This window comes from Agelaius phoeniceus, chromosome 2 (assembly GCF_051311805.1).
Source record: "Agelaius phoeniceus isolate bAgePho1 chromosome 2, bAgePho1.hap1, whole genome shotgun sequence".
In the NCBI taxonomy this organism is placed as follows: domain Eukaryota; kingdom Metazoa; phylum Chordata; class Aves; order Passeriformes; family Icteridae; genus Agelaius; species Agelaius phoeniceus.
Genome location: NC_135266.1, coordinates 63,060,392 through 63,074,551, shown reverse-complemented (window position 1 = coordinate 63,074,551; position 14,160 = coordinate 63,060,392). Strand labels below are relative to the sequence as shown.

Here is a 14,160-nt window from a genome sequence, read left to right as displayed (position 1 = left end):
TTAAATCATAGAGCTGTCAATCATGCACACAGAATAAACACAGTAAGACAGAAATACGACAGCAAAAGCATAACCAGCAGTTTGTGTGCACAAACCACTCTCATTCTGCATGCCCTTGCAGTAACTGAAAACAGAGAGCATTTCAGAACTGACCTCCTTGGATCTATACTTTGGTAAAAAAGGTCAAGAGTAAGCTTGCAGAAGTGCATTAAAGAAAGAAATCTGTAGTGCATATGCACTATACTCAAAACATAAATGAAAGGAAGCTCAGAACTCTGATTTCAGGACTGTAATTGAGAGTATATTGAACCACTTAATTCCATACCGTAGGCCACACAGTGTCCATTACCGAGTCCAGGGGGAAAAGGTGGAGAAATGAGTCATACCTGATAAATTTACTGCAACTTCATGGATGTCTCATGATGAAACTATGGAGAAGTAACTGATTACGTGAAGTGATTAGAAAAGAAGCATAAGTGGCAATGATAATATACCTTGCATTAAACTGAAAAACATGATTACCAGTTGAACAACTAACAGCTGGATAGAAGGTAAAACTTTGAACTTTACAGTCACTGCCTGGCTGCCTCCTTTGTTTTGTTATTTTTAGAATACAAAAGCCTCCTGTTTTGTTTTTCTTTATTATTGTTTTGCTTAATTTGCAATTCCTACACTAACTCAAGTCACACTGATTTTTAGAATAATCCTGTCTGACATTGCCACAGAGAGAATCTCATTATCAGAGGAGAGGCTGATACATAGTATTAGGTCCCATTTGCAGGACTAAAGTCACTCAGAAGGGGCACATATAAACCTTTCGTAGTCTGCATCTTTGTACAATGATGTGAGATCCAAAAAGACATTCCTTATCATCACTCTCTTTTCTGCTCAGTATGTTTACACAATGTAAATGACTGAAAATTTAAGAGATATGGCAGAAGTCTCTCATTCCTACCCAAGGTATTATTGGTCATACCAAATCATGCTGCATCACTGCTGATGTGCTGGAACACAGACACTGGAACATTTGGCTGTGAAAGATTTCATTTTATCACTACCTTTTACAAATAGAAATTACCATTCTATTAGTAATTATGATAACTTCAGTCTATCTTTATTTTTAAACTGTATGATGATCAATTCAGTATGTTATGTGGGGAAATATTTGTTTTCCTTTTAAAAAGATAAATCATATTTCTCTGACCTGGCCCCAATAAAGAGTCAAAATAGGCTCAAGTGCCTAAATTGTTAAGATATTACATTAGTGTAAGCTGAATACTATAAAAATTAATTTCTGTCTTTGTAAAAAGCTAATTTCAAAGACATTGAAAAGACTACATTTTCTTTTTCAAAAAATGCTTAGAAGATCCTACTTCTGATACCCCTTATTTGTTCATAACTCAGAACCAGAAAAGATGTAGACCAAAACTTGTAATTTTTGTCTTTCAAACATATTGCATGTACAGCTTTGTTTTGGTCTAAATCTTACTTATAGTAAAGTATCATTCAACCCACCACAAATCAATTTTTAACTTTTGAAAGGATACTGGTTCACACTACTGAAATTGCATAACACCCTGTAATATGGATTACCAGGAAAAACGGCTATCAAGAATAAAAGCTCAAGTTTAATTAAGTTATTAATTTGCAGGTTGAAATAGCAAAGTCTATGTCCTTACTCCTAGTGTGAATATTGATTTTGCAATGACAAGTTGAAGAAATCTGCATTAATATTTTTGCCTTTATTTACATATATTGTTACTGGTTTTATGAAAGAGCAGTTGTAAACAAAATACTTCCATAACTTTACATACGAGGTAATGTAATGATAATTCACTCTTCTGACAATTTTTAATATCTTTGGCATGAGATGTCATTAGGAAGAGTAAAACTGCAATAGAATCATTTCATTTGACACTTTGGGGGCCACACTTCCATACAAAAGAGAAGCAAAAAATCCAGCTTTATTTTTCAAACCCACAAAATGTGAGAGGGTGGGTGCAACATGGATGAACTGAGTTAGCAGTGAGGGTGGTATTATTTGTGGGCTCACATGACATTAACAATGTTAAGTCCAGTGAATGGCACAATCCAAGTACTGTATGTCACTGAAAAATGCAGCAGGACCTCAGCCCTGCTGAGGTAAATTAGGTAATTTGATGGGTTTTAGTTAACCACGTAAAATAAAGTATTCTTTAGCAATTTTCTAAGAAACAAGGACTGAACCTTTTTGTAATATAACTCTTGAGGGGCATGGCAGACATTTTCTGAATCTTCATACTTTCAGATACTTACCTGCCAACATCCCTTTCTCACATCAAACAAAAAGGTTGTTTTGTCTCAAAAAGTGATTTAACAGGTTCACTGATATGGTGCTACAGCAAAGCCTAGTAGCAAAATTGGACACAATTTGATTGTTTTGCAATTCTCACACTTTTGACAGCCTCCTGGTGCAGCCAGAGCATTGCTATTTAGTTTCTTATTAAGGGTCAGACTTCAAACCTCCCTCCTGTGTGTGATCCAGCACGTTCCTTCTGCATGCAGTCAAAAGCATCATGTGGCTGTTAACAGAAATCAATTTCAATGTGTCCCCCACTGTACTGGAACTCTCACCTGGCAGGTAATGGCTTTCAGAGTCTTCTACATACCAGTCATGATAAAGAGACAGTGATGTTCCTCAATTTTGTATTTGCAATTCTTTGGTCAAGATGCCAAATACTCAGTGTGACACATTTAGATAGCAGCTGCATTGTTCTACATCTGTATGAAACTTCCCAGGATCATTCTGGGAAAGTAATTTTGATCCAAGAATTGAATGCTGGAAACCACAGAAGTAAGAAACCATGCACATCAGCACAGCACAGCAATTACTCAGCTATTTTCTTATTTTCATTTTACATGACTAAACAGGAAATTATTCCAAACCTGTGGAGTTCAAGAAACAGCATGTACTCTATTCCTTAAATAACTGAAAACAAACCAACACAAATTATGACCATTTAAAAGCCTTTTCAAGCCCATGCAGCAGAATTTCAAGTCAATTCTCAGGAACTAGACATGGGCATAAGTACCACAGAAAAGCCCAATACCTACAGGTATATAAAGACTCAAAAGTAGAACCCATCACTTTCCCACGTAGGGTGCTTGTTTTAAAAAAAAATCACTTCTCTTCCTGGTTTCTCCAGAGACAGTTAGGTACAGCACAGCTCATCCATCTGAAGCAGCATGAGCATGCCATCTGTAGTTCTTTAAAAACTTTGATAGCTGACTGCCATACTCACTATTACACAACTTTGCATTCCTAATCCATGTCCCTGGAACACACAGCAAAGTTCTAGCATCTACTAGCTAGCTCCACAACACGATGCATTCTCAGAAAATATAGCAAATTTTGTAAACATACATTTGCAAATTACCAATGGCTAATAAAAAAAAATATGCTCAGACTACTTAAAACCTATTGTAAGTTTACAATTGCAAGCAGTTAATTTAATATTTAAGTGAATGAGCTTTTCCCTTCAAGAGAAGTTAATGCTTATTTAGATACATAAAGATGGTTAGTTTACAAATCAGACTGGTAAGATGTGGCTTTGAGCCCAAGCTTCCATGCAACTCTTCAATAAATAAACTTTAATAAAATTGTAAAAAATCCTACAGAATTCAGCAGTAATTTTGATGAAAGGATAAAAAAGAAGGGGTAATAAATATATTTATGGAAATGCCTATTCACAAAATACCAAGAAGATATTTCTCCAGAGAGCTTACTTAGAGAAATCCAAAATCAAAAAGAAGGAAAGATTTCTGAAAGATCTCATAGCAGCAATGAAAACAGACCTTAGCCTTTTCTTTCCCAAAAGGCTACAGCCAGGAAAATTAGACCTGTATTCTGTTCACTGATAATTTATGATACATCAGAAGAATTTTCGGGCTGCTTAACAAATGATCCATGTCTAGAAGTCCAGAACAATGAGATTTCCACCTTCTCTGAAGTGAAATTTTACCTTTAATATGGAATCATTCTAACATAATAAATTACATAACTACAAGAACTAAATAAACCATTACAGCTTAAGAGACCCAGCCATTACATTGAATTGTCAAATTAAATTTATGATGAACCATTGATTGGAACTGTAAGAAAGTCTCCCCCTCAAAATTCCTACAAATAGCAAAAATGATCTGTCACTTTTGCTGTCCTCCAAATCAAGTGCTAAAATATAGATAAAACAAAGAATTGACACTATAATTCTTTCCCAATGTGAAATCTTGCATTACCATCTGCTCCCCAAGGGGATGGTGGTGGAAATCACACAAAATATCTTTACATTTCAGCATTCTTGAAACAGATGAAAAAGAACTCAGCCTTAGTTATACTGTCATATGTAGGCACCAGTGAAAATACATAATGTAATTTTCCTGTGTTCAGTTTAAAATGACCTTATATAACACTTTACCTTCTTTTGAGGGTCACGTATTTGAAATTTGACTTTTTCTTAAAAGATTCTTCTAAAGCATAAGGAAGTCTTTGAAATAATTCCAATGCAACTGCAGTATTCATTACATTAGTCATGAAGATGAGAATAAATTACATGATGAGTGATACCATTCTTAACTGAAAATCAGAAATTACCAAGCACTGCAATTTCCCTGTTTCCAACGACTGAAATACTTATAACTACATGATAGAATCTTACACATACGTGCTTTCCGTACTTAACATACAATGCTTTTCTTCAAATCGCTGTAGAAATATTTCAATACAAGAGATGAGTCTGTTATTAGTCACCAATGCATAGAGTACTTAACATTGTAAAAAATGGAAATATTGCAAAAAAAGTAAAAATTAAGAAGGATGAAGTTCATATTCTAAAAGCATGAGGTAAAAATGCAGTTATGTTGTGCAATGAAAAAAAAAAATAGCAAGCTTTTGGCTACTTACATAATACATTATCATAATTCCTTATTTATTTTCCATAGCAAAAAAGATGTATTAGAGGTAATAGTGAATTACTCTTTTGAGACAACACCTGCAATTTATAAGTGCTATGAAATAAGCCATTTAAATGCACAAAAGTAGTATTAAATCACATTATTTAGCTCAGTTTTAAAATTGTGTCTTTATTGCTAAAAACCTGTAGTGCATAAAATTATCATTCAGCTTTCATGTAATTAATGTGTTTTCATTTTTGAACATCTAGAAATGACAGACAATTAAATTACCTCTGGTATCCCCAGTTTTCTACATGCATCCAAAAAGTTTTCCACGTTTCTCCTGCATTTGGCCATGCTAAGTTTAGGCTGTAGAACAGAAAAAAAAAATCATCTATGGCTAAAGAAGTCATGAAGAACAGATTTAACTGTAATTAACAGGCTCACACCTTTAAAATTTTTTATGTACTCACAAATTTATAGTAGCTATACATTATATTAATGTCCCTGAGGAATCAATGTCTCATTACTTTAGAATCTCAAACATTTCTACAATTTGTCTCACTCAGAACTATTCACCAAATACTTACAGAAGTATCATGTTACCAAAAAGAAAAACCAAAACCCAAACTCCTCACTATTTTAGTTTCTAATTTTATCAGATGTGAAACAATTGCAATTCCTCAATATTCCCTTAAACCAAGAATTCACTGTAATAGCAAGGAATTCAAAGAACTGATTTTCCAGGCTAAAGTAATTTGAAGGCTGTTTCAACGAAGAGAACATCAATATAAAGTTGAAACAAAATGAAAAAAAAAATTAAAATATGTGCTTTTTGTTACAGAAAATACCACAAGATATTTCTTTTTTTTAAATCAGCATGAGAAGTTTTTACCCCAGATACTCAAGTCTGCAAATTTTGGCAATGTCATATTTTTACCAAAGATAGAAATTATTTCAAGTCAAGGAACAGCAAAAGAAATTGCACCAGAATATCTGAAAAAGTGTATTTTTCTTAAATCTGTCTTCTTGAAAGTCCTTACAGACTGCCTCCAAAATCCACATGGTATTCTCAGAATTGAGTATCAGGGTGCACATGGCAAATTTTTACCAAATTGTATGTTAAAAAGAAAAAAGGCAAATAGCTGAAAACACACAAAACCTCTTCAGAACCAGATTGTTACCAGAAACCTGGAACAATGATTTATTCAATAAATAGATATAAACAGAGAAAACACAATAGTGTTTTCCTAAGTTTTAATAAGTGCACACAGTTTATGTACTGTAATCTTCAGGTCCTTAGATTTAGGTAAGCCAATATTAAATTACTACAGTGCAAGTTTCTGTTCTGTCTGCAGGTAAAAGGAATCACCTCTACATATTACCCAACAGGACAAATGTACTAATAACTGTTTTAAGTGCTTTAGTAGCATGACATCTGCTAAGCCATACACCGCTGAAGCCAACCTCACTTTTTTTCAATCAATGGAGGACAGGCTAGTTTTTTAAGGGTTTACTAGAATGAAAACTTGTAACCAAAGCATTTCATATTGTTCTGAACAGAAATGCCATTATGAAAATACCTGATCTTGTTGCTAGATTAGGAACAAGGCAGGACAATTTTGTTCATTTATAAGTGTGCTTGTGTATATATACACACACATATATATAAATGTATTACATATAAAAGTTAATGAACATTTGCAATCATACAAACGTTGCCTGTAACAGCAAAGATTTTTCATTGAACAGTAACACGGTTTATGTACCCACATATCATTTGGGAATGAAACAGTAATCAATAAAACATTTCAGTGCAGCAAGAAACTTGCAACTCACTACTGCTGGTGAGGGCACATGAATGCTCCCGACAGAGCGAGGGCGGACGTGGTTGACTAAATGGCACAGAACGACACCATCCATCAGAGCCGAGCCCAGGTCCTCGGGCAAACAGATCTTTAGCCTTGTTTCTATGTTCTGCAAAGGAAGAATGCAGGTACACTTTGATATAGAAATGCATGAATGGGACAAAAAGGCAATAAATATCCTCATCTCCTATGCTGTAGGCACATAGCTAGGTTTGGAGTTTTTATTACAAAAAACCACAATTCCTTTATATAACTAATTCTTTAGAAACTAGACCTCCTTTATGCTGGTCACTCAACTACATAAACTTCCTTAAATGAACTCAACGCTGCAATGCTGTTGCCACAATATGCAACTCTTTATACAGAGAGGTATAAAAACACATATTCATGCAATTAGTCACGTGGCTGACTGTATGTGACTCCTTCCTTTTACCATTTCCCCAAGTCTTCTACTTATCCATCTTAAATTTTCTTTATCAGCAGAAAATTGAAACAGAACTACATTGTGTTAATGACTGAACAAGCATAGAATAAAAGGCAATCTTTCCCTAGTAGACTAAAAATTACTCAGGAAGCTTTAGAGTGATCAGAAAAACAGATAAGAGAAGGCAAAACATTCAGATATAAAAGAGAAATTCTGGATACATGTTAAGAAAAACAGAAGTCTCAACAAACAGAATTTGATATTACAAAATAAAATACTTTTGAAAATACCTAAGTTTTTAAAAAAATACAGCAAACCCAATAGATTGTTATATATTATGAGTTTCCTGAACTGTGCTCCAATTTTGAAAACATTCCAACTCTACATTTAGAGATAATTACTCCCCATTGTCTTTAAATAGCTATTTCTTAGTTGAACCTCTTAATGTCATTACTCTCTATTAATATCTTACCTCAACCTATCCTAGTTGAATATGAATATCTATGAATAGGTAATTCTTTTTAGAATGAAGGAAGTAGGTTGGAAGAGATTTTTGGAGGTCACAGTCTAACAAACTTGAAGTGACACCAGAGCCCTGGTTAGTTAAGTTTTGGATATCTACAAGGACAGAGAGCCCTCAGAATCTCCAAGCAACTTCATTCAGTGTTTCAATGCCCTTATGGCAAAGAATTTTCTCCTTATAACTATTTGAAATGTCTTTCTCTGCAATTTATGCCACTGTTTTTTATGGATTCACTGTTAATCTTTAAAAAGCCTGGCTTTACACCTTCTCTTTTACTACCCTTCAGGCAGCTGAAGACAGTCACATTATATTCTCAGCACTCTAAAGCAAGAAATTCAATCTAAAGAAATCTAGCTCTTCACTTCTTTCTCATACATTGTTTATTTGGGTGGCCTCACCATGAAATAGCCTCCACTGAAGCATTCTGGGGTTTCATTACACTTTCCCATTTTTTCTTTTACTAGACACACTACTCAAATACTTGCACGTAGGTTTCTCAATGGGCAAACAAGGGAGTGCATCATGTTCACTAATACAATGTTTCATTTTCACCTTCATTTAATTCACGAATCAGAAAACATTTTTAGGAAGTACACAAAAAAATACACTTTGAGACTGTTTTTTCAAAACTTGTTACAAAAAGATTCATATAAAGTTAATAAAATAAAAATGTATTTGTTAGAACACTAATTTGTCTGTTGGGAGACTATTCAGTGTACCTCAGGGTGTGCTTTTTATAGGAGCACAGTGCACCTACAATACCAACTCATGGTATTGAGTTCATGGCTGGAGTTCATGGCTCTGTGGAATCTCACTACATGGTAACTTACCATCAAACAATTCAAAAGCAAAATTTACTAATATATGTATTTATTGAATAAAGTAAAAACTTAATTACTTGTATGTTCTGGGCTATTTTCTTGTTCAGTACATAATCAAATGTTCTGGTGGTTACCAATGTCACTAAAGGACCCAGTATATCTAAATAAGTTTTATTAATTTGAAAATCTCACTTTGTGTTTTCAAACACAGTCAGTCTTCTAGCTCAATGACTTGTAACCAAAATTCTCACAAGAAACAAAATAATTTGCATTCTAGGACATGATATTTCAGGGTGAGAGCAAAGAAGGATAGTGAGTGGAGCTAAAACATAACACATTAAACCAGCATTATTGGTAGTAGCATTAGGTAACACCTAATACTGTGTAGAGACATCCTTATTCTCCACAATCATGCCTGATTGTGACACAGTGAATAACCTTGTTCTACTTTTCATTGTGAGGATTAACTGAACTAATGCACAAGGCAGGGATCTTGCAAAAATTATCTATGATTATTTTTAGGAACTTGAGGCTTGCTACATACCCATGGTAACTCTTCAAAGAAATGTTTAAAAGCTGCATTGATGCTGCTGAACAGACTAGGCTCAGAATAACTACAAACAACTGCAGTTTATTACTGCTACTTCCCCATTACCACATTTTCTTTCCCATTGCCAATAAGTCTGTCTCATCTAATTCCTGCATCTTGTCCTTTCAGCATCATTCAGGTTTAGAATTGATAATACACTACATTCTATCAACTATGTTAAATCTTTAATAAGACCTGTTCTGTTAAAAAAAATATATAATCAGCAGGGCAAAGTTAGGTTAATTCATACTTAGAACAGGTGAGGGCCGGGGTAAGACAATGCAAATCTGGAAGTCTGTATCGTTCTGCATTAAAAATCCCACCTTTTAAGCACTTTTTGGTAAAGAGAAGAACCCTTTTGCTTTAAAATTAAATAATAGAAGATATGTTATTTAAAACAAACTGATGATTTTTCAATTGGCCATTCCATGAAGCTAATAAAATAAGAACAAATAATCTTGTAATTCAGATGTGAAGTGAAAATCACCTATCACTTTCAGGATTTGCAGTTATGTTAATGTCTGTCCCTCTGTCCTGTTAACAGGATGTAACCGGAAAAACCTTGATGGGTTCAGGCTTGTGACATTCCTCTCAGCAAAGGTTGTCATCTCTTTTTTTCAACACAACCAGGTGTCACACAAACATTGCTACCCAGGTATTAGTTGTGTAACACAAATCCTATGCACCAATTTTTCCATCAGGTTCTAACTCTTACATTCAAGACAACGTATCAGGAAATCAACTTCTGTATTCAGATTTTCCACTGATGAAATACTGATTTAATTTCTAAGAAAGCTGCTTCAAGCATTAGTTATCTACTTTCAGCTTGAACTAATAAATTTCACTGTGCCTTTTACATGCAAAACTGAGGATTTCTCCAGCTGCTTGGAAATAGTTCCTAGACCTCTCTCTCTGTCTCAAGTGCTCACTTCAGCCTTTCTGATTAAATTAAACAATTAGTTAATTCCACCAGTGCAAAGCATGCTGATTAACTGGATGTCATTCATGTAACTCCCATTATTATTTCTCATTTTTATGAAATCTTTCCTGAAATACAGACATCTGACTGTGATAAAGAACTTCAGCAATAGTTTCATCAATGTGATTTGCAGAACCAATATTGCCTCATATAACCTTTCTTGTATTTTTCTCCTTCGGCAACTTTCTCAAAGAAAAACTAAAGAAGACATTCCATCAGCATAAATTAATTCTACCAACACTCACATACCTCACGTAGCTGCTCCACAAGCTCTCTCTCTTCTCTCATCTGCTCCATTTTCCTTCGAATTGTGAACTGTGGGTCTATTGATTCCAAATTTCTCTGTGGTCTTAAGAACACTGTGATTTTTAAAAAGAGAGATTTTAGTTTAAGAACAAACACTTTTGTTTTTTTATTTTTAAATTAAGCAAAATCCTTAGGCATTGCCTCCAGCAAAAACAGTTAGAATTTTTTTTTGTCCTCCAGGACAGAAAAATCTGATCTTGGATTACAATTACGAATGGCTGCATTTGGGATATTGCTCTGGACAGTGTCCTGAGGCAGCAATGGTGCAGATAATTTATCATCCAAATCCTAATCTGAACGGGCAAGTTTTGTCAGATGATTAAGCACCAGCAGTGTCCCTGAGAGAGTCTGATCTCTAAAGTGCTTTGTATTTAACATGGCAGGAAACACCTCTTACTCTTAAGTAGAACTCTCTCCTAACGAGATGCTGAATTGTTTAAAAAGCTGTGACAAGACTCCTATGCAGAACAAAATGCTTACTAGATAAGGTTATGCAAAAAAATAAAAAACAAAGACAAACCCAATAAACAAAGACAAATGTAGGAAGACTCAGCCTTCAATAAAATCATAAAAAGTCATATTGCAAATGTAGCATAGCACACAGCCTTGGCAGTTCTCCTTCCTACCAGTCCTGTCAACTCTATCACTGCCCACAATACAGTTCCTTGAAACCATTACATGACATTTCTGCAAATGTGCACCTCCACCCTTCCATTTCTGTGAGCAGTAACTGCTTTGAATGGGTCGGAAGAACAAGAGGATATAGAGCCAAAATGCAACTGTCCCTGTTTGTGACTCTGTTTGCCACCTGACATAAGTGTGGTCACAAGGAATCTCACCCAACTGTGTGCAGGTTTAGCTGTATGCAGGCTGTTTAAGTAATGAGATAATTGATCTAAGTTACTTCTCTATCCAAAGGGACAGACAGACAGCACCTCTGGCACTTCAGCCAAAAGGCAGAGTTCTTTTCCCTAGCTACTATAAGCTTAAGGCAACAAACTCCTTGTATATCTTTAGGCTATTCTACTTAGGCACCAAGACAGAATAAACTATGGCCAGTTACCAAACTTGCTTCCTTCCACTACTTGACCCATACAGTCCTGATTAAACTTTTCTCAGTGAACTGAAATTTGCTGTAATTTCAGTAAAATCAGTAATTTCTGGAATGCCATATTAATGCTATTTGTTAAACAGAACTGCTTTTAAATAGAACACCTAATATTACAGTTCTATATTAGCAAACTAATGTCATCAGAAATCCCAGGGATAGAGGGGGAGAGCGTCCTGTAGAGAATGTGCAGGACTGAGAACTACAGAGAGTGACTGCAGCTCAAATCCTCTCTCTGGGTGGACAACACATCTTCATCAGTGTCACCATTCAGAAGGCTCTGCACAGAGGTGCACACATCTTAAATAAAAACATTCTTCATGCTGACCTGCCACACAATGCATGAGAGTAGCAGAGCCATGCCTTCAGATACAAAGGTTTTACTGATACTTAATCTTCTGCTTTGTAGAAGGCAGACTCAACATTTGGAATTGAATTCTAAATCCAAAGTAGGGGGTATGAACAGATCCATGCTTCCTAACATTTTGTAGAAAGGTGACATGTGACTGTGACTGTTCATGCCCAAAAACACAGAGGTTGTTAGAACACTGATACATGGTGAAAAATATGTAAATTGTTATTTATAAATTGCATCATTTAAGACGGCTACAAAAAAAACCCCAAAACCATAAGTTTTTCAAGAGCACAAACCCTTATTAAGGACTTCTATTAACTCCAGAACTGTACTGTATTAAAATTTCTGCATTAGCAACTCTGTAATAATTTACTGGAGGCAGTTTCTAAATTTTTAAGAGGTGAAATAAAAATCTCCTATCACATTAATTAAAAATAGTAGCTGCAATTACTAAGATTTTCTAGTTCATTGTACAAGTCTAATAATTGAGCTTTGCTGCCTCTCACAGATGAAATACGAAGAGTACAACCATGGTCTAAATGGTACTTAAAAGCCACTGTAGCTTTATTAGCAGTAGCAACATTTCAAATAATTGTTTACAAAACCAGTAGTACAGAACTATGTTCAATTTTCATAGAATTAGAGTATTATTATGGTCTTCATTCAGTTGGCCACAGCTATCCTTTTTTAGGCCTTTGTGAAGTCAAAGTTCCAATATTTACTTCCTTCCAATTTCAGATTATAAACATACCTTATGCATTACTCCATCAATTCCACCACAAGAAAAAGGCAGGCTAATCTTAGGCAGTGAGAAACTACAAATATAGAAGCTTTTCAATAAAATAAGTTTAATTGATTAAAAAACAGAATTAAAAAACCTCCACACTCTAAAGCATCAACTATAAACGTTTAGTTATGTACTGAATTTTTTAAAAAGTGTTTCCATAAAAGGAAGTTTTGGCAGTTCTAAGAGTTGCTTGCTTCTCAGCATTACACACAATCTCCAACAAGGGGAGCCCATAACTCACACACACCTGAATGTCTATTTTTCGCTCTTTCAAAGAAGCAGTTTCTGCTTTTTGAATCCATGCTCAAGCCAGGTTATTAAGTAGTACTTGTTCCAAAAATTTTTTTAAAAAGTATTTTGCATAAGTGTCAACAAGTTAGATGAGTAATAGTTAATAACATAGGTAGTAACATACTCAACATACCACTGTCAAGGACAAACTTCCTGGTGAAAATTTTCATTTCTGCAATGAATTTCAGTGCACATTTCTCCACTATTAATTGTACATCAAGGAATTCAGTGTACTGAGTACTTAGTGTAACAATGTCATCCTTCAGGCAAACCACAAAATTATTTAACCTGACTCTAAATATAACAGACAAAAAGAAGGTTGGACTATGACAGGCAGAGCTGAAGTCAGGCTGCAAGTTCATAGTTACTTTTCTCTTTGATTGACTTATTCAGTGTAAATTTAAGTAACAGAAATGCAACAACCCCAATTAAAAAAAATACGCAGTTGTAAAAGCAGTTTCTGCTATAACACTCCAAGACAAACACTAACATTTCTATTTGGCTTAAGATTTAAGAGTGACAGGAGGCTTCTATTATTTTCAAATGCACAAGCTAGTCTGTGCCCCTCCTTTCATTTAGAAGATTAAAACATTAAAAAGTATTATAAATATAAGTAAAGACAGATCAAATTCAACACTGATAGAAGAAGCACCTCTAGGTTTCTCTGTTATGCTATTCAGCAGTGAAATGTTAACTTAGCTTCAGACCATCATGAACTAAATTCAGTTTTTTCAAGTTACCAGTATCAGAATTCTTACATTCCACACTCACTTCCCTTATGGAGTTGATTGCTTACATATGCTATCTTTTATGGTTTTATAATCAAGAACACTGAGGCAAATAGGAAATACTCTCAACTAAAGACCTGAACTAAGAATGAAACACCCCCCATGAAGAGGGTTCAGTCCTGAAGGCTTGAGTGGTACAAGTGTGACTTCCAGAGTGGCACCTGAATAGTCAGACAGGAAAGTTTCCTTAACTGTAAGCTAAATGTTTGCATGTATCATTCAATATTTGTGGTCTTGATTTCAATCTGATTATTTTGAAAGTTTTGTAACCTTTTAATATCTTAACACCTTTCCATTTTAGGGCAACTGGCAAAACATGGCCCACTTTGCATACAAAATATTTGCATACATTTGCATACAAATGTTTTGTCAAAATACACTGTGCCTCAGTG

The 14,160-nt window shown here is 34.7% G+C and overlaps 1 protein-coding gene across 6 annotated transcripts in view; it reads right to left on the bottom strand.

Moving 5' to 3' along the window:
- LRCH1 (leucine rich repeats and calponin homology domain containing 1) overlaps window positions 1–14,160 on the bottom strand; it is a 116,393-nt gene that overhangs the window by 14,549 nt on the left and 87,684 nt on the right. For all 6 annotated transcript variants that reach the window (XR_013180913.1, XR_013180911.1, XR_013180912.1 and 3 more), the window contains 3 exons: window positions 10,383–10,492; window positions 6,769–6,906; window positions 5,221–5,298 (listed from right to left, as the gene is read on the bottom strand). Coding sequence is in view for 2 of the 6 variants with exons in the window: in XM_077173691.1 (XP_077029806.1) it covers window positions 5,221–5,298; window positions 6,769–6,906; window positions 10,383–10,492 (326 nt within the window). In the remaining 4 variants the exon portion in view is untranslated. The remainder of the gene's footprint in view (window positions 1–5,220; window positions 5,299–6,768; window positions 6,907–10,382; window positions 10,493–14,160) is intronic.